Source organism: Hypanus sabinus, chromosome X2 (assembly GCF_030144855.1).
Source record: "Hypanus sabinus isolate sHypSab1 chromosome X2, sHypSab1.hap1, whole genome shotgun sequence".
Lineage (NCBI taxonomy): Eukaryota > Metazoa > Chordata > Chondrichthyes > Myliobatiformes > Dasyatidae > Hypanus > Hypanus sabinus.
The window spans coordinates 4,980,187-5,001,633 of NC_082739.1; the positions used below are offsets into that span (position 1 = coordinate 4,980,187).

Here is a 21,447-nt window from a genome sequence, read left to right on the forward strand (position 1 = left end):
CATCCTGCTAATGTTTAGTGATAGGTATATCACTGTCTGTGTAGTTCCCTCCAGTATATCTGACAATTTAAAGTACTGAAATAATCAAAATACCTGTATTGCCTAAAAAAAATTAGTCATTTACCAAATACACACATCTGCTATTTAGCTTATCCCAGCACAGACTTCACATCAACTTCTTCCAATGCACACTGGCATATGGACCTTCATCACGTCTTGAAACGAAGAGGGAAGAGGCCTGACGCAAAAAGAATTAAATACGATTCAATATAATTACATTTATTCATTTTCAGATAGCACCTACCATAACCAGCATGAGACTGGTGCAAATAAAAGCAAGCTGGAGACCTGAAAAAAATCAAACATGCAGGAAACACACGGCAGATCAGGCAGCATGTGTGGAACGAGAAACCTGGTTAACCTTTCCGATCTGAGGCCTTTAGACAGCAGATCTCTCCTTCAATAGAATGCCACAGTAACAAATTTGCTTCACTGCTCCAAAGATACTTGAAGAAACATGAGTAAGGTTCACTAGATTGATTATACAGAGAGGCATGGTCCAACAAGGAGCAATTAAACAGACAGTTAGGTAATCTCATTGTAATGTACAAAATTCACATTGAACATGATGGGATAGATGCCATAGTGATGGTTTTCCTTGAGAGAGAGGAAGGGTTAGAGGGCATGTGGAGTAGGAGAGGGAGGGAGGGGCAGGAGGAAGAGAGTGGGGGCAGAGAGAGAGTAAGAAGTAAGTGTGTGTGTGTGGGTGGAAGAGGGAGAGCGGACAGCTGAAAATAGTAATTAACTTGCGGTATAATCAGGGAGTCAGAGTTTACAGGAGTGTTGTTACCTTAAGGTTGTGGAGCTGCAGATTACAAGATCACATACCCCGGAATTTGCAACACACAGAGTGAGGGTCGAGCCCATACAGGAATCTGAAAACCATCAATATAAAGAGGCATACAGTACAGTAGACTAACCAAAGGATTACAGGACAAACATCCTGCATGAAGGCTAATCTTTTCCCTAACCTTTGCTTGCAGTGCACGATGAATTCCGTTCAGCCACAGTGGAGGGTCCCTTCTTCAGTACAAACATGGAGGACTGTGGCTACAACATTCCACAGACAGATGAATCAACACTGATGACAATTGCGTATGTGATGGCAGCCATTTGTGCTCTCTTCATGCTGCCCCTGTGCCTGATGGTGTTTCAGTGGCGCTGTATCCGCTGCCTTCGCCGAGAGCACGATGACTTTGCAGATGACATATCGCTGCTGAAGTGACAGTGCAAGAACTCTTCAGGATGGAAGAACACTTTTCTTCATTTTTTAAAACACAAGGTGGTTTACAGTGCTGAACAGAAGGGCAGGTGTGTAGAGTAATGAAGTCAAAAGCCATGTAGCTGCTTTGAGACTGAACAACAATTGTAGCATTTACAAGGTAACTTCCCACTTGTACCCGCCTTTCCTCATCGAATAGTCAGATCATCCAAGACCTGTGACCAGATACCCACAGGTGAGAGAGTTGGGCAACTCAAAAGGTACGCAAATCCTTCTACACATGCAACATCAAATTTAAAGTTCACCAAGACATCTCCAAGAGAAACTGTAAATAATAATCCATAAAAATATTTTTTATGTTTAATTCCTCATCTTGGGTCACAACTAATCGTATATTCCACGGGACTAATGGAAAACATATGAGCAATAGAGATGATTGTTAATTACTGTTCTGTGATTTATGGCATGTGTAACCCTAGTGTGGCCACTATTTCCTATAAAGAGTGCAATATGGTTTTACACTATCAACACTTTTACATGACTATAAGGATAGCATCAACATTTAAACTGTGGAAATGTGATGTATACATTACACAATTGCATATTTAATATTCAGCATCATCATTTACAGGATAGCTATGGACCATTTTACAATGGCAATGATCATGCAAGCCCATTTGCCTTTGCATCCAAAAGTACTTTCCAGTGGACGCTGGCCCATCCTTAGCACTTGAGTGAAAAGATAACCATTTGGGGTTCTTGACCAAAACCAGATAATAAATTTCAATGGGTAATCTGATCACTGGATTTCACCACTGCTAAGCCCAACAGTGTTAACTTCCCAGTTTATACATCACACATTGCTATTAAAATCCTGGACAACAGTTGACCTGTCATTTTTGGAACAGCCAATTTGAAAGGTAGAGAGACACAAGAGACTGCAGATACAGGAATTTGCTACAACATACAATCTGCTGAATGGACCAAGCAGGTTGAGCAGCATCTGTGAAGTTGCGGGGTGGAAGAAGAATTTTTATCTATTTATTTAGAAATACAATGCAGACAGGCCCTTCGAGCCACACTGCCAGGAGCCTACTGATTTGGCCCTAGCCTAATCATAGGGCAACTTACAATTAACGTACTAACCAATATGTCTTTGGATTGTGGAAGGAAACTGGAGCACCCACCGGAAACCCATGCAGTTCACGGGAAAACATAGAAACTCGTTATAGAGAACACCGAATTTTCGACACCCTGAACAGTAATAGTGTTGCATTGACCGCTCCAACTCCACCACAAGTGTCGCTGTGCTTTCAGTGCCTACATATGCCCACAATTTCCCAACCCTACCCCATGTCTTTGGAATGTGGGAGGAAATCGGTTCACCCAGAGGAAACCCACACGGTCACAGTGTGAACGTACAAACTCCTTACAGCGGCAGGAACTGAACCCCATTTTACAGCTGCTACTGTAAAGTGTTAATCTAACCACTATGATGTTGTGCCACTAATTGTAAGCAAAGGTCTGCTTTTAGTTATTCCAAAATGAATTATGAAACTTAAACATAGACAGCAGAACCAGGACTTGTAAACACACGAGATTCTACAGATGCTTGAAATCCAGAACAACACACACAAAATACTGGAGGAACTCAGCAGGTCAGGTAGCATCAATGAAGGGGAAGAAATGGTTGCTGTTTTGGGTCAAGGCATATGCACAAGTATGTATTAGCAGGACTTTTCATCAGCTGTGCTACACGCTATTTTTAGCTTGGCTTTTCCAAACATGAGAGGTCAACTGTTATCCGGTGTAACTTCTTGTAGTTTCTCCAGTAATCAGAGCATTTCAGATATAAACCAGCAAGCAAACATTGAAGTGTTTGCCAACAACCTCTGCCTTATTTCCATGGATACCATATCTTACACCTAATCTGTCTTCTTTCTTTGAAAGAATTACATCCACCATTTGTCTCACAGGATCTCCTGAAGAACTTCACACAAAAACAGCACTTCTTTGAGTAATAGACTAGTGAACATGACAGAACAAATCTGCACACAGCAAGTTCCCAATATCATAATAATCAGCTACTTTATCTCATTTTGGTAATGATGTTTGGAGGAATACCATAGTACATTTCAAAATTCTGTTGTGGAATCTGTTAAAAATGTCAGAATACAGGCTGGGGCTTGATTTAATGTGAACTTGTGAATCTGTCATTGTGCTCAAGTCTCTAGAGCAGAATTCAAACCTGGATGCTACATACTCTGAAACAAATGTTCTGTTAACCGGGCAATGACTTACATTAACATCGAAGAGACACAAGAGACTGCAGATGTTGGAATCTGGAGCAAAAAAAATTGTCAGAGGTTCTCACAAGGTTGAGCAACGTCTGTGGAGGGAAATGGCAAGTCGCTGTTTAGTTCAGATTAAGAGTCTTGATTTAAAATATCAACTGTCCATTTTCCTCCATGGATGCTGTCTGACCTGCTAATTTCCTGCAGCATTTTGCTTTTTTTTTGCTGACATTAACACATACACTGTTTAAGTAACCTTCAGTTGTTAACTTGCTTATTTTTTTAAACCACATATCAAACTGGTGACAGACTTAAAGTAGACAACATCGTTCCAGCCATATCTTTCATAAAATACATTGCAAATTGAGGATTAAAGCAATGATGGCAACACAATCTGCTTATGTTAATTTGCCTCCTCATGATTCTCATCTCATCTTCAGTATTTGTCAGTGTTGGCATTCATGAATTTTTTTTTTGCAATTACTTTCAAAACATGTTCAACAGAACCAACAGCACATTAAGTGAACTGCACACTCATGAATAGTTGGAGGCCCCATTACTGCAAATCTCAGAAGCAAGAGGGTGTTCTTGGTCTCAGGGTGGCTGCTCAGTCTGCCTATAATTTAGTTATTTATTTATTTAAAGATACAGTGCCAAGTAGGCCCTTCTGGCCCTTTGAGTTGCACTGTCCTGCAATTTTGACAACCCTGATTTAACCTTAACCTAATCATGGAACAATTTACAATGACCAGTTAACCTAGCTGGCATGTCTTTGGACTGTGGGAGGAAACCGGAGCACCCACAGAAAACCCACATGGGAAGGACGTACAAACTCTTTACAAGTAATGCTGGAATTGAACTCTGAGCTCTGACATCGCAAGCTGTAATAGCATCGTGCTAACCACTGCGCTACGATGATACCCACGGTAGAGTATAATATCGTCTACTAACAGAGAATGTAGAACATTACAGCACAATACAGGCCTTCAGCCCACGATGTTGTGTTGACCTTTTAAACTACTCTAAGATCCATCTAACCCTTCCCTCCCACATAACCCTCCGTTTTTCTATCATCCACGTGCCTATCTAAGTGTTTCTTAAATATCCCCGACGTACCTGCTTCCACCACCACTTCTGGAAGCGCATACCACATATCCACCACTCTGTTTAAAAAAAAATCCTACCTCTGACATACCCCCCCCCCCCATACTTTCCTCCAATCGCCTTAAAATTATGGCCCCTCATATTGCTGCTTGGGAGAAAGTCTCTGGCTGTCCACTGGATCTATGCCACTCTTGTACCTCTCTATCAAGTCACCTCTCTGCTCTCTAATCCATGCAGCATCCTGGCAAACCTCCTCTGCACCTTCTCTATAACTATCTACTAAAAAATAAGCTAAACAAACTCATTCACATACTGAATTTTTTTTTGTGTGGTTGCAACCCAAAACTCGCTCAAGGAAGTGCTATTAACTGCATCTTAATATCATTTTGTATGCTGCCTGTGCTTGCTTGTGATCAGAGGGATAGAAAGAAAGGAAGAAGGTTGTGAAGAGAATTTGGAGAGGAGGCAGAGCAGCAAGAGTGAACAGCATAGGAGGACAGGACAATAACCTTACAAAGTGTCTGATAGAGAGAGATTCCAGTTGGAAGCAAAAGCACAGAACCACAAAGCAAGATGACAGAGACAATCTCACACACCAACTGACAGCAAACTAGAGGCAGTGGACAGTGTGATGGGGGGGGGGGTGATGTGGGACAAGAACAATGAGTGCAAAGTAGAATACAATGACAGAAGGAGAGTGGAATAGAATATACTCAATGAATGGTTGATTCAATGGAGGCAGGTTACTGATCCCGCAAGAAATTTAGCAAAAGCAAGTCAATAGCTTTCATCAGGAATGCAAAACAAAAATATGACAGTCAAATAATGATTCATATTCCCTATTGGTGGGTCCTCATGTGGCTCTAGAAGCCGATCTGGGATCCATGTATTCTGGTGCTGTGTGGGCAAGAGTAAGTGGCTCATAATTTAAAAAAAACCCAAAATGGACAGGGTCTAGAAATTCAAATTCTTGTACCCAAGTCCAGAAAGTCAATATTCTACTTCAAAGTGCCATCATTTTTCTTTTAGGATAACAATAATAAGTCACCTGCAGCTAATATTTATGAGTCATGACCAGGCCTCTCTGCAAAGACAAAACCTACAGTTTTAGTTTAAACAAGCAACTGCAGAAATTCCCTAACAAATGGGTCCAAAGTTTTAAATTACATCACTGCTTCTTAAGCAATAATCATCAGTTTTAAAGGGAAACACAGGTTAAACAAAGCTTCAGTTCACCTGCTAAACTTCCTTTAAATGTGATCCCGATCCAAGATTCTCCCAGGAGGTCATATTCTTAAACGAAAAGAGCAGCTCAGTTCCTGCACCTGCTGAATGATTATGCTGAGTTGTGAAAATTTACATTTGTCAAGACATAAAAGTCTCTGAGACAGTTATTTTCATCTCAGAGGGGTTGTAAACTTCAGTCTAAATTTTAGCATGCTTAATTAAGAAATTGCAGCAAACATGTTAAAATAAATTAAACCTACAAACAGGTTATAAATGCAGATTCTTCTTTTCTCATTTCCATCAAGTTTTCCCTCCAGATTCCTTTTGATTTACAGGGAATCTACTGTACATATTAAAAAGAAACTAATTAAATCTTTCTCAGCTTGATTTCAGCTCAAATGGTACCAACTAACACTCATCTGAAGCTGTCAATTTTATGGTAAGTACTAGCAGTGTGATCACTCGAATCGGGTATGCTAAGGAATTGCCTATTGGTGGGTCCTCATGTGTCTCTAGAGGCTGATCCAGGATCCATGTGTTCTGGTGCTGTGTGGGCAAGAGTAAGTGGCGGCTGTGGTTCGTGGTTGGGTCTTTTCGTTTTTCAGTCTCTCTTCTCACAGGTGCCGCTTGTTCTCTGTGACACAGCGGAGGTTGTTCTCATGAGGTACAGCTCCATCTTGAACAGATTTCAACCAGGTGTATCTATTGAGTGCAGTGTCTTCCCAGTGTTCAGATTAAAGTTGAATGTCTTCAAGCTGATTTTGATGTCATCTTTGAAGCATTTCCTTAGCCCACCAGGGGCTCCCTGACCTTCCTTCAACTGGGAGTGACGGATCTGTTTGGGGAGATGTGAGTTAGGCACCCGGATGACATGGCCTATCCATCGGAGTTGGTGTCATTGTATCGTGGTGCAGGTGCTGTTCATGTTGGCCTCCTCCTGTACATTGATTTTAGTATGTGTCATGGTAATACAGCCTTTTCCAATATGGTCCACTGTTTTTCCCCCGCATAGGTTATACAGAGATCTCATCTTCCTCCACTGTATATTCCCCAAACCCATTTAACTGTATGACCAACAAAGTTGAAGTGGTTCAGGTAGCTGTTTTGTTCATTTTGATATATATCTCATGATTAATTAAAAAAAACTATCTGTGGTTAAACATTTTCAAGAACTCATTACTGCCCCATAAACCATATCTTGTTAAATTCTGAACCTCCTACTTTTAAATTAATACCATTGCAATGTTGTTTTTTCTAGGAAACATCTTTAAATGCTTGCATGAAGAGATAAAAGGACGTTATTGCACTTTGCTAAATACCCTTTGAAATATATGAACTTGTTACCATTCAAGTAGAATGTCAACAAGACGTCTATAGAACATAGAACAAAACATTCCAGGCCCTTTGGCATATGATGTTCTTTGCTGACCTTTTAAGCTACTCCCAAGATCAATCTAGCCCTTGCTCCCTACCTGGCCCTCCATTTTCCTATCATCCATGTGCCTATCTAAGAATTTCTTTTATGTCCGAGTGTACCCGCCTCTACCTCCACTCCTGGCAGGGTGTTCCATTCACCCACCACTCTGTGCAAAAACCTTACCTCTGAGATTCCTTCCTAATTTTTCTCCAATCACTTTAAAATTAGCCACTTCTGCCTTTGGGAAAAAGTCTCTGGCTGTCCACTTGATTTCTGCTTCATATCATCTTATGTGCCTCCATCAAGTCACCTCTTACTCTCCTTCGTTCCAAAGTAAAAAAACCCTAGCTCACTCACCCTATCCTCATAAGACATGCCCTATAATCTCCTCTGCATCTCTAAGCATCCACATACTTCTTATAAATGATGCAACCAGAACTGAACACGATACTCTCAGGGTTTTTATAGAGCATGTCAACACTACAATGTTCTCAGCATGATCTGAGTACAGTGTTGGACATGGAAGCAAGCACAAAATTGGCAAGCTTACTTCAATTTCCATTATTTGTGGCATTAGGGAAGTTGATAAAGCGTGCCAAGAGATTGGAATTAGGGCACATCTGTTAAACACAGTTTGCAAGTTTAACTGTGAAACTGATCATTGGAAATATCATTCTGTGCAGAGCGCAGAATAGTGATTCTCAACCTTGGTACTGGGACTCCATCTGTGGTGGCAAAGATGTTTAACAGACAGTGTAATGCCTATTTATAATATGTTGCCTACATCACACAGTGTTTAGATGGGGACATGCAAAAGAAAACGTAAACCACTCAAATCCAAATTGAAAACTTACCCATCCATTCTTCAGTTAGTCACTGGACTGAGTAGACAAGATTGAGGGGGTGTTCTGAAGCTTGGTTAAAATTCACTAATTCTAAACCAGTGAGACATTGAATAAGAAAACACTTCACATGGCGTAGAATCATATTCAGAAGCCAATTTACCCATTGAAGATGTTCTTAGCCACATTCAGTTTACAAGGCTTTAAATTTTTATCCCTGCAAGAAGTCATGCTTCTATGATGTAGGATACCGTGAGCATCGCATACCAATTTGACCAAACAGCTGGAATCCAACCCCACATTCAAGACTGCCAATAACAGCACTTTAATCAAGAGAGGATGTGTCCAGTTTAATTTACAAAAAACACTGCATAAATTTGGGAAATAAGAACTTGTGCACCCTAAATTTTGAAGGAGATATTGTTCAGAAAATATGGCTAACATGAGAGGGCATAGTTTTAAGGTACTTGGAAGTAGGTACGGAGGAGATGTCGGGAGTATTTTAAAAAAAGTTATTTTTAAAACACAGAGGGGTGAGTGTGTGGAATGGGCTGCTGGCAACTGTGGTGGAGGTGGATACAATAGGGTCTTTTAAGAGACTCCTGGATAAGTACATGGAACTTAGAAAAATAGAGAGCTATGGGTAACCTAGGTAATTTCTAAAGTACCTGTTTGGCACAGCATTGTGCTGTAGGTTTTCTGTTTCTGTAACAGGCTCCCTACATCATCTGGTGTTTTTTCGTTCTCTCTCTCTCCTCCCCCCCCCCAACAAACACATACACGCGCACACGTGCATCATAGACTATTTTCATAGCTTTCATACCTGTCTTCATGATTCGTAGGACAGCATAAATACACAAAATAAACCTTGTTGACCTCAAGATATAGTACAGTACAGCCAATGGTGTCAACGTGAGATCCTTCTTCACCTGTTCAATACACTCACTAAAGAAAAATCATGTTTTAGAAGATTCAGACATGCCTCCTTATGCTCTTCAACAATAAAAGATAGAAAACTCAGTTTTATTTTTAAGGAAGGAAGAGAGCATATTTAGGAATGGACTACCCTGCTGGAATTCATAGGAGGAAGCATAGATTTTTAAGAAAAATGGGTAAATATTTAAAAATGATGTAACAAGGATATGGCCAAAGGGACTCAAGGAGCTAGCACAAGTTTAATAGAGCAAACAGCCTTCTAGTGTTACAAATTTGATTCTTAGAAGTGCAGAAAAATTCATTTTGTACAAATTGAATTTGTTGCATGGTATTTACAAAAGGAAACTCCTTTGTGATTATGCTCTAGAAAAGTCCTCTTGCACCCCATCTCTCCCCTTATTTTCTATTATGTTCTCTCTTTTCTGGCCATTTTGTGGTAAAGAAATTCCTTGATTTTCCCCTTCATTCTAGACGCCACTGAAAACATCCAAACTTTGGTTGGATTTTCTCTTGTTTTAGGAAATCGTGATTAAATCACAAGTTCATTCATTATGTGCCATGTCATATGAAGTCAGTGATCGTGGTCTTGACCATGATTGTTCTTGGCAAGTTTTTCCACAGAAGTGCTTGCAAGCCATACGTATTTCTTCTGGGTAGTGTCTTCACAGGACGTGTGACCCCAGCCATTATCAATATTATATTGAAACAGAAAACCTACAGCACAATACAGGCCCTTTGGCCCACAAAGCTGTGCCAAACATGTCCTTACCTTAGAACTACCTAGGCTTACCCATAGCCCTCTATTTTTCTAAGCTCCATGTATCTATCCAGGAGTCTCTTAAAAGACCCTATTGTTTCCGTCTCCACCACCGCCGCCGGCAAAGCCCATTCCATGCACTCACCATTTTCTGTGTAAGAAAAAAAAACTTACCCCTGACATCTCCTCTTTACCTACTTCCAAGCACCTTAAAACTATGCCCTCTCGTGCTAGCCATTTCAGCCCTGGGAAAAAAGCCTCTGACTATCCACACGATCAATGCCTCTCATCATCTCATGCACTTCTATCAGGTCACCTCTCATCTCCTGTCGCTCCAAGGAGAAAAGTTCACTCAACTTATTCTCATAAGGCATGTTCCCCAATCCACATCCTGTGGTTTCCACATCCTTCCTGTAGTGAGGCGACCAGAATTGAGCACAATACTCCAAGTGGGGTCAGACCAGGATCCTTCATAGCTGCTACATTACCTCTCAGCTCTTAAACTCAATCCCACGGTTGATGAAGGCCAATACACCGTATGCCTTCTTAACAACAGAGTCAACCTGCATAGCAGCTTTGAGTGTCCTATGGACTCGGACCCCAAGATCCCTCTGATCCTCCACACTGCCAAGAGTCTGACCATTAATACTATATTCTGCCATCATATTTGACCTACCAAAATGAACCACCTTAGACTTATCTGGGTTGAACTCCATCTGCCACTTCTCAGCCCAGTTTAGATTCATATCAATGTCCCGCTGTAACCTCTGACAGCCCTCCACACTATCCACAACACCCCCAACCTTTGTGTCATCAGCAAATTTACTAACCTATCCTTCCACTTCCTCATCCAGGTCATTTATAAAAATCACAAAGAGTAGGGATCCCAGAACAGATCCCTGAGGCACACCACTGGTCACTGACCTCTATGCTGAATATGACCCGTCTACAACTACTCTTTGCATTATGTCGGCAAGCCAGTTCTGGATCCACAAAGCAACATCCCCTTTTATTCCCATGCCTCCTTACTTTCTCAATAAGCCTTGCAAGGGGTACCTTATCAAATGTCTTGCTAAAATCCAATATACACTACATCTACGTTCTACCTTCATCAATGTGTTTAGTCACATCCTCAAAAAATTCAATCAGGCTTGTAAGACACGACCTGCCTTTGACAAAGCCATGCTAACTATTCCTAATTATATTATGCCTCTCCAAATGTTCACAATTTCTGCCTCCCAGGATCTTCTCCATCAACTTATCAACCACTGAAGTAAGCCTCACTCGTCTATAATTTCCTGGGCCATCTCTACTCCCTTTCTTGAATAAGGGAACAACATCCGCAACCCTCCAATTCTCTGGAACCTCTCCCTTCCTCATTGATGATGCAAAGGTCATTGCCAGAGGCTCAGCAATCTCCTCCCTCGCTTCCTACAGTAGCCTGGGGTACATCCTGTCTGGTCCCAGGGACTTATCCAACTTGATGCTCCAGCACATCCTCTTCCTTAATATCTACATGCTCAAGCTTTTTAGTCTGCTGCAAGTCAAACCTACAATCGCCAAGATCCTTTTCCATAGTGAACACTGAAGTAAAGTATTCATTAAGTACCTCTGCTATCTCCTCCGGTTCCATACACACTTTTCTACTGTCACACTTGATTGGTCCCATGCTCTCATGCCTTATCCTCTTGCTCTTCACATACTTGTAGAATGCCTTGGGGTTTTCCTTAATCCTGTCTGCCAAGGCCTTCTCATGACCCCTTCTGGCTCTCCTAATTTCATTCTTAAGCTCCTTCCTGCTAGCCATATAATCTTCTAGATCTTTATCATTACCTAGTTTTCTGAACCTTTTGTAAGCTCTTCTTTTCTTCTTGATTAGACTTACAACCGCCTTTGTACACCGCAGTTCCTGTACCTTACCATCCTTTCCCTGTCTCGTTGAAATGTACCTATGCAGAACCCCATGCAAATATCCCCTGAAAATTTGCCATATTTCTTCCATATGTTTCCCTGAGAACATCTGTTTCCAATTTATGCTTCCAAGTTCCTGTCTGATAGCCTCATATTTCCCTTTACTCCAATTAAATGTTTCCCTAACTTATCTGTTCCTATCCCTTTCCAATGCTATGGTAAAGGAATTGTGATCACCATCTCCAAAATGCTCTCCCACTGAGAGATCTGACCCCTGACCAGGTTCATTTCCCAATACCAGATCAAGTACAGCCTCTCCTCTTGTAGGCTTATCTACATACTGTGTCAAGAAACCTTCCTGAACACACCTAACAAACTCCACCCCATCTAAACCCCTCACTCAAGGGAGATGCCAGTCAATATTTGGGAAACTAAAATCTCCCACCACGGCAACCTTGTTATTATTACACCTTTCCAGGATCTGTCTCCCTATCTGCTCTTCAATGTCCCTGTTACTATTGGGTGGTCTATAAAAAACACCCAGTGGAGTTATGGACCCCTTCCTATTCCTAACTTGCACCCACAGAGACTCCATAGACAACCCCTCCATGACTTCCTTCTTTTCTGCAGCTGTGACAATATTCTTCAGAGATGGTCTACCTGGGGTCAGTGGTCGATAAGTACCAGCTACTCAAATGAGCATCCAGCATCCAACACCCACATGGCCTGAATCTGGGACTAAGCAAATGCTACACCTTCCACAAGGGTGACCTGCAGGCTAGTGGAGGAATAGAGTGTCTTACACCTCCTTTGGTAGAGTTGCAACTCCACCCTGCCACACAAAGTCAATAGAATATTTTTCATTTATTCATAGGATGTGGCCTCATTGACATAAGGCCCATTCCTAACTACCCCTGAAAGGGTAGTTAAGAGTGAAGCATATTGCTGTGGGATAGGAGTTACATTTCTACTGGCTCTGGAAACATGTCAGATTTCACTCCCTGAAGAACACAAATTAATTAGTTGTATTTTTTCATCAATCCAGTTGTTTCAAAGCCACTATTTTTAACCATAGCATTTTGTTCCAGATTAAGTTATTTTTAAGATTCCTCAGCAATGACATGGTTTAAGATCCACTTTCATAAAGTTCTCTTCCTGCAATATGCCACCAAATGCAATGAGAGTGGGCAATGCAAAATTTCCACGGCTAGTCAGCTGTTGGATTAACCAGTGGTAATTAGGGTGAACACCTCGTTAGTTTCAACAGTCCTAGACAGGAGGTGGATAAAGTACACCTTGGGTTCCTCTTTAGCATCAGTATTTGTGTGGGCAGAAATGGGTTTGGCCTTCTTCCCTTCCCATCCAGCTGATTGCACAGTCTGCCTATAGAGAATGACCAGAGAGTAGTGGGTGTGTGGAATGTGCTGCTGGGGTGGGGGGGTGGTAGAGGCAGATACATTAGGGATATTTAACAGACACTTGGGCATGTGGATGGCAGAAAAATGGAGGGTTACGGGGAAGGGGAGGGTTAGATTGATCTTGGAGTAGGTTAAAAGGTCGGCACAACATCATGTGCTGTAATATACTAATTATAAATGGGCCTTGAACATTGCTACAAAGACATGCTCCATTGTTGAAGCCTACACAGCTGCTAGGGGCATAATTTTAAGGTGATTGGAGAAAGGAATGGGGGTATATCAAAGGTAATTTTCTTTTTTAAACAGAGAGTGGTAGGCACGCCCTGCCAGGGGTGCTGATAGAGGCAGATACATTAGGGACATTCAAGAAACTCTTAGTTAGGCATATGGATGAAAGAAAAATGGAGGTTTGTGGAGAAGGGGATAGATTGATCTTGCAGTGGTTAAAAAGATCAGCACAACATCATGGTCTGAAGAACCTGCACTGTGCTGTAATGTTTTATGTTGTGGTAGGTTAATTAGCCACTGTAAGGTCCTGATGATGAAATGTCAACCATTTCTTTACCTTCAAGGATGCTGCTTGACCTGCTGACCAGCCAACGGCTTGGGTTTTTTTTGGTGCAGGTTCTAACACCTGCAGTCTCGTGTCTCCATTGTGAATTAATGTGGGTCAATTGCAAGAAGAATCAAAGTAATTCTGACCTACACGTGTGAAAGAGAATAAGTAATGATAGAGGGAGAATATTATGAAGAGGGGATAGGACAAGTGGAATTTGATCCCCGGGAGTAGGCAAGGAGCCGATGAGCCAACTTGCCTCTTACTGTGCTGTGCTGCAAGATAAGTTTTGCTCTTCTTTAAAATCAGGCTTCTCATACGTTCTTTCAGGGAGAGGGAGATAATGCCAGAATGCAACATAAAAAGCAAGAACATGAGACAATACAGAATCTCTGCAAGTAAGCCTATATGTGAAAACCTTTCCCATTCTTACTGAGGTGATTGCTCTCAGTAAAGCCTCTAAGCTGATGGCAGCATAAGTCGATTGCTTAGCAACATAAGAAAAATAGAGTATCCTCTGGCTGAGAAGTGAGAATAAATTTATTCTTTGCAAAATAAGGCACAGTTATCTGGTGAATGATGCAGGGGAATCTAGATAACCAGTTCATTTTTTCAGAAAACATTACTAAGACATTTAGCTTTCCTTAACAAATCTAACAAGTTTCATGTTTTAGAGTCATAGAGTACTACAGCTCATCTAGTCTGTGCCAACCTGGTATTATGCCTTGTCCAATTGAACTACATCTGAACCATAGCCCTCTATACTCTTCCCATCACTGTACATAGAAACATAGAAAATTGGTGCAGGAGTAGGCCATTCAGCCCTTTGAGCCTGCACCGCCATTCAGTATGATCATGGCTGATCATCCAACTCAGAACCCTGTACCTGCTTTCTCTCCATACCCCCTGATCCCTTTAGCCACAAGGGCCATATCTAACTTCCTCTTAAATATAGTCAATGAACCGGCCTCAACTGTTTCCTGTGGCAGAGAATTCCACAGATTCACCACTCTCTGTGTGAAGAAGTTTTTTCCTCATCTTGGTACTAAAAGGCTTCCCCTTTATCCTTAAACTGTGACCCCTTGTTCTGGACTTCCCCAACATCGGAAATAATCTTCCTGCATCTAGCCTGTCCAATCCCTTTAGAATTTTATACGTTTCAATAAGATCCCCCCTCAATCTTCTAAATTCCAGTGAGTACAAGCCTAGTTGATCCAGTCTTTCTTCATATGAAAGTCCTGCCATCCCAGGAATCAATCTGGTGAACCTTCTCTGTACTCCCTCTATGGCAAGAATATCTTTCCTCAGATTAGGGGACCAAAACTGCACACAATATTCTAGGTGCAGTCTCATCAAGGCCTTGTACAACTGCAGTAGAACCTCCCTGCTCCTGTACTCAAATCCTTTTGCTATAAATGCCAACATACCATTTGCCTTTTTCACCACCTGCTGTACCTGCATGCCCACCTTCAATGACTGGTGTACAATGACACCCAGGTCTCGTTGCATCTCCCCTTTTCCTAATCGGCCACCATTCAGATAATAATCTGTTTTCCTGTTCTTGCAACCAAAATGGATAACCTCACATTTATCCACATTAAATTGCATCTGCCATGAAATTGCCCACTCACCTAACCTATCCAAGTCACCCTGCATCCTCTTAGCATCCTCCTCACAGCTAACACCGCCGTCCAGCTTCATGTCATCCACAAACTTGGAGATGCTGCATTTAATTCCCTTGTCTAAATCATTAATATATATTGTAAACAACTGGGGTCCCAGCACTGAGCTTTGCGGTACCCCACTAGTCCCTCCCTGCCATTCTGAAAAGGTCCCATTTACTCCCACTCTTTGCTTCCTGTCTGCCAACCAATTCTCTATCCACATCAATACCATACCCCCAATACCATGTGCTTTAAGTTTGCACACTAATCTCCTGTGTGGGACCTTGTCAAAAGCCTTTTGAAAATCTAAATATACCACATCCACTGGCTCTCCCCTATCCACTCTACTAGTTACATCTTCAAAACATTCTATAAGATTCGTCAGACATGATTCTCCTTTCACAAATCCATGCTGACTTTGTCCGATGATTTCACCTCTTTCCAAATGTGCTGTTATCACATCTTTGATAACCGACTCTAGCATTTTCCCCACCACCGATGTCAGACTAACCGGTCTATAATTCCTCGGTTTTTCTCTCCCTCCTTTTTTTAAAAAGTGGGGTTACATTAGCCACCCTCCAATCCTCAGGAACTAATCCAGAATCTAAGGAGTTTTGAAAAATTATCACTAATGCATCCACTATTTCTTGGGCTACTTCCTTAAGCACTCTGGGATGCAGACCATCTGGCCCTGGGGATTTATCTGCCTTTAATCCCTTCAATTTACCTAACACCACTTCCCTACTAACATGTATTTCCCTCAGTTCCTCCATCTCATTAGACCCTCGGTCCCTTACTATTTCCGGAAGATTATTTATGTCCTCCTTAGTGAAGACTGAACCAAAGTAGTTATTCAATTGGTCTGCCATGTCTTTGTTCCCTATGATCAATTCACCTGTTTCTGACTGTAAAGGACCTACTTTTGGCTTGACCAATCTTTTTCTTTTCATATATCTATAAAAGCTTTTACAGTCAGTTTTTATGTTCCCTGCCAGCTTTCTCTCATAATCTTTTTTCCCCTTTCCTAGTTAATCCCTTTGTCCTCCTCTGCTGGTCTCTGAATTTCTCCCAGTCTTGATACTATCCCTAATTTCCCTTGTCAGCCACAGGTGCACTACCTTCCCTGGTTTATTCTTTTGCCAAACTGGGATGAACAATTGTTGTAGTTCATTCATGCGATCTTGAAATGCTTGCCATTGCATATCCACTGTCAACCCTTTAAGTATCATTTGCCAGTCTATCTTAGCTAATTCACGTCTCATACCTTCAAAATTACCCTTCTTTAAGTTCAGAAGCTGTTTCTGAATTAACTATGTCACTCTCCATCTTAATGAAGAATTCCACCAAATTATAGTCACTCTTACCCAAGGGGTCTCGCACGACAACATTGCTAACTAACCCTTCCTCATTGCTCAATACCCAATCTAGAATGGCCTGCTCTCTAGTTGGTTCCTCAACATGTTGGTTCAGAAAACCATCCCGCATACATTCCAAGAAATCCTCTTCCTCAGCACCCTTACCAATTTGGTTCACCCAATCTATACGTAGATTGAAGTCACCCATTATAACTACTGTTCTTTTATTGCACACATTTCTAATTTCCTGTTTAATGCCATCCCCAACCTCACTACTACTGTTAGGTGGCCTGTACACAACTCCCACCAGCGTTTTCTGCCCCTTAGTGTTATGCAGCTCTACCCATATCGATTCCACATCCTCCAGGCTAATATCCTTCCTTTCTATTGCGTTAATCTCTTCTCTAATCAGCAATGCTACCCCACCTCCTTTTCTTTCCTGTCTATCCCTCCTGAATATTGAATATCCCTGGATATTGAGCTCCGATCTTTGGTCACCCTGGAGCCATGTCTCTGTGATCCCAATTATATCATATTCATTAATAACTATCTGCATATTCAATTCATCCACCTTGTTACAAATGTTCCTCGCATTGACACACAAAGCCTTCAGGCTTGTTTTTACAACACTCTTAGCCCTTATACAATTATGTTGAAAAGTGGCTCTTTTTACTTTTTGCCCTGGATTTACCTGCCTGCCACTTTTACTTTTCACTTTACTACTTTTTGCGTCCACCCTCATTTTACACCCCTCTGTCTCTCTGCACTTGTTCCCATCCCCCTGCCACATTAGCTTAAAGCCTCCTGAACAGCAGTAGCAAGCGCTCCCCCTAGGACATTGGTTCCAGTCCAGCCCAGGTGCAGACCGTCCTGTTTATACCAGTCCCACCTCCCCCAGAACTGGTTCCAATGCCCCAGAAATTTGAATCCCTCCCCCTTGCACCATTTTTCAAGCCAAGTATTCATCTGAAATATCCTCCTATTTCTACTCTGACTAGCACGTGGCACTGGTAGTAATCCAGAGATTATTACCTTTGTGGTCCTACTTTTTAGTTTATCTCCTAACTCCCCAAATTCACCTTATAGGATCTCATCCTGTTTTTTTACCTGTATCGTTGGTACCTATGTGCATGACCACTGGCTGTTCACCCTCCCATTCCAGAATGTACCTATCCAAACTTCTCATAAATTCTGAAATTGAGCTTGCATCCACTACATCTTCTGGCAGCTTGCTCCTCAGAATAGAGGAACGTCCATTTAGAACACAGATGAGGAGGAATTTCTTCTCAAGGGTGGTGAATCTGTGGAATTCATTGCTATGGACGGCTGTGGAGGCCAAGTCATTGAGTATATTTAAAACGAAGATTTAAGTGTTCTTGATTAGTCAGGGCATCAAAGAATATGGGGAGAAGGCAGGAGAACGGGGTTGAGAGGGATAATAAATCAGTCTTTATGGAATGGCAGAGTAGACTCAATGAGCCAAGTGGTCTAATTATGCTGTCTTAAACTGCTGTTTTTTTTAATTACCTGAATAGTTTAAGAACTTTTCTTCAAAAAGATACTTCGATCATCCTGACACAAACTGTGCTAATTATCTTATGTCCTGCATAGATCTCTCATCTACTTCTCCCAATGCAAATTAGTGTATGCACATTTATAATCCTGTCAGATAGAAGCCGGACACTGTACGTTAGTGCCAGTCGAGAATACAAGTTGCAGTAAGAGGCTATTGACAGTAGAGTTTGGGTGTTTCAGATTGTGGACTGCTAACTGAAAACTGTCCAACAACAGCCCTCTTTCCTTCACTCAGTAAAACGTTAAATTTATTTCAGAGGTACTTCCTACCTGCAGGTCACAAAACTCTGACTGCCACAAGTGCCACGACACAGCTATAAATAATTGGGTACTGTGGCTGCAAGATCTTTCAATACTTCAGTCCGTCAATCTTCACCAAGAGCATGAGCAACGAAGGCTATGGAGCAAAGAAAAGGTAAATGGAATGCAGATACTGATCAACAATGAACAGGGTCAAGGGGCTAAAATGACATACTCCAGTTCACATGGAGATTAGAAATTTGCTGCTCCATTTCAAATCTTATTGGTCATTTTGTGTAGAATATTAACAGTAATACTTTTGGAATGATGGAGACAAGCTTACAGAAACAGGCCCTTTGGCCCATTTAGTCTGTGCCAAACTATATAATGCCTTGTCCCGTCAATCCACACATGGATCATAGCCCTCCATACCCCTCTCATCCCTGCAGTTGTCCAAACTTCTCTTAAGTGTTGTAATCAAACATGCTGGCAGCTCATTCCACACTCACACTGCCCTCTGAGTGAAGTAGTTACCACTCATGTTCCCCTTAAGTATTTCACTTTCATCTTTAACCCATGACCTCCAGTTGTAGTCTCACTCAACCTCAATGGTAAAAGCCTGCTTGCATTAGCCCAATCTACACCCCTCAAATGACAAAATATCTAATTTTTTTTCCAAAATCTACTCACAGGATGGTTAACTTCAAAAACCACCCCCTCATCCATTTACCTGTCCAAACTTCTCTTAAATGTTGAAATTGAACCCGCATTCACCACTTCCACGGGCAGCTTGTTCTACACTAACACTACCCTGAGTGAAAAAATCTCCCCCATCCTACTCATAGAATGGTTAGCTACAACAACTAGCCCAGCTTTTATTACTCTAACTCTGAATCTCTTGTTCAATCATTTTGGAGGGCAGGCAGGAGTCAACCACCTTGCGGTGTTTCTGGAATGAAACCAATGAGAACAGATTCTCTTCCCTGGAGGATACTTGATGTTCATGGCCAGATTGGAGTCCATTAGTTTCACAGTCATCATTACTAATAGCCGTGTTTTAATTCCAGGTTTATTTAATTATCTGAACTTAATTTCTCAGCTGTCATACTGAGAATTATAGCCTCTCGTTATGGGTCCAGCAACAATCACTCTGCAATAGATTGGTACTTACTCATCCACATGGGAAGTATTTATAGAACAGTACAGCACAGAACAGGCCATTCGGCCCACAATGTTGTCCCAAACCAGCTAACAAAACAAACACCCAAACACTAATCCCTCCTACCTACACCATGTCCATAACCTTCCATCTCGCCCCTCACATCCTTTTTGAACCTACCCTCTAATGCATGCCCTCAGGTATTACACATTTCAAACTTGGGAAACAGATACTCCTTGTCTATCTGTGCCTCTCATAATCTGACTAGCATCTATCAAATCTCCCCTTCAACCTCTGCCATTTCAGAGAAGACAACCCAAGTTGATCCAGCCTCTCATGATAGCACATGCCCTCTAAACCAGGCAGCATTCTGCTGAATTTCTTCTGCACCCTCTCCAAAGCCCCATTCTTCCTATAGTGGGGCAACCAGAACTGCATGCAATACTCCAGAGGTGGCCTAACCAGAGTTTTATAAAGTTGCACCATACCTCCTGACTTTTGAAGTCAATGCCTCGACTAATAAAAGCAAGCATTCCATAAACCACCTTATCGACCTGTGTAGCCACTTTCAAGGAGTTGTGAATTTGGATCCCAAGTTGTAGACTGAATACATCCAAATCCTACACTAAATATTAAAAACGTAACAGTCAGCAATGGTTATTTGTCTAATTTTGCAAAACCTCTCATCCTGCTAATGTTTAGTGATAGGTATATCACTGTCTGTGTAGTTCCCTCCAGTATACCTGACAACTTAAAGTACTTAAATAATCAAAGTATATGTATTGCCTAAAAAAAAGTCATTTACCAAATACACACATCTGCTATTCAGCTTATCCACCACAGACTTGACATCAACTTCTTCCAATGCACACTGGCATATTCACATTTACAATCAGTACAGAAAAAGCTTGGAAAACTCAATAGATCGGGCAACACCCGTGGAAAGAGTGAAGAGTGAACCTTTCAGATACGGATCCCCCATCAGAATCGAGGAGACACAAACAAAGCTAGTCTAGGCAGCAAGACAATGGGTGAACCAAGGGAATTTCTCTGATCGGGTTAAAACATAAATTGCAGTATGTCATTGTCATGACATCATCTTAAAGTTCAAACTTATTATCAAAATATATACCATATACAACTTTGAGATTCATCAAAACATAATGCTCTAGCAGTTTAACCTTACAGTATCAGTGAAGTTGTTCAATATCGTAGTTTTGAAAATTGTTTTATGCAAGGTGGAGCCAAATTACAGCCTTACTTACCCAGGAGAGTTTTACTTAATTAACAAGAAGTGTCTTGGCCCAAAACGTCGATTGTTAATCTTTCCCACAGATGCTGCCTGAGCTGCTGAGTTCCTCCAACATTTTGTGTGTTGCTTTGGATTTTCAGCATCTGCAGCTTTTCTTATGTTTCAGATAAAGATTAACTCTATTTGTCACATGTATATCAAAACATTAAGTGAAACATGTCATTTGCATTGCAAACAGTTGGTGGCAGCCTGCAAGTATCACCATCCTTCTGGCATCTGCTGTTAGGTTCACCACTCCCTTACAGTCCTTGTTTGGTATGATTCTAAAAAGGTGCCGTCAGTTATCAGCTGAGCTATCCTTGGTTGTGAACCAAGTCAATCTTCACATAAAGGTGTAGTTGTACATAAAGGTGTAATTCCCACATTGGTTAGCAACAGACTCAAACAACAAGGCAACT

At 41.5% G+C, this 21,447-nt stretch overlaps 1 protein-coding gene across 3 annotated transcripts in view; it reads left to right on the forward strand.

Annotated features, from left to right (window-relative positions):
- The window catches only part of bace1 (beta-secretase 1), a 178,395-nt gene extending 171,442 nt beyond the window's left edge, over positions 1-6,953 (forward strand). For 2 of the 3 annotated variants that reach the window (XM_059956831.1, XM_059956830.1), the window contains one exon: positions 1,044-6,952. In XM_059956831.1, the coding sequence (XP_059812814.1) occupies positions 1,044-1,285 (242 nt within the window). In that variant the 3' untranslated portion in view covers positions 1,286-6,952. Of the gene's footprint in view, positions 1-1,043 lie in introns of all 3 variants that reach the window. The other variant, XM_059956832.1, reaches the window with a different exon arrangement.
- The last annotated feature ends 14,494 nt before the right edge of the window (positions 6,954-21,447 follow it).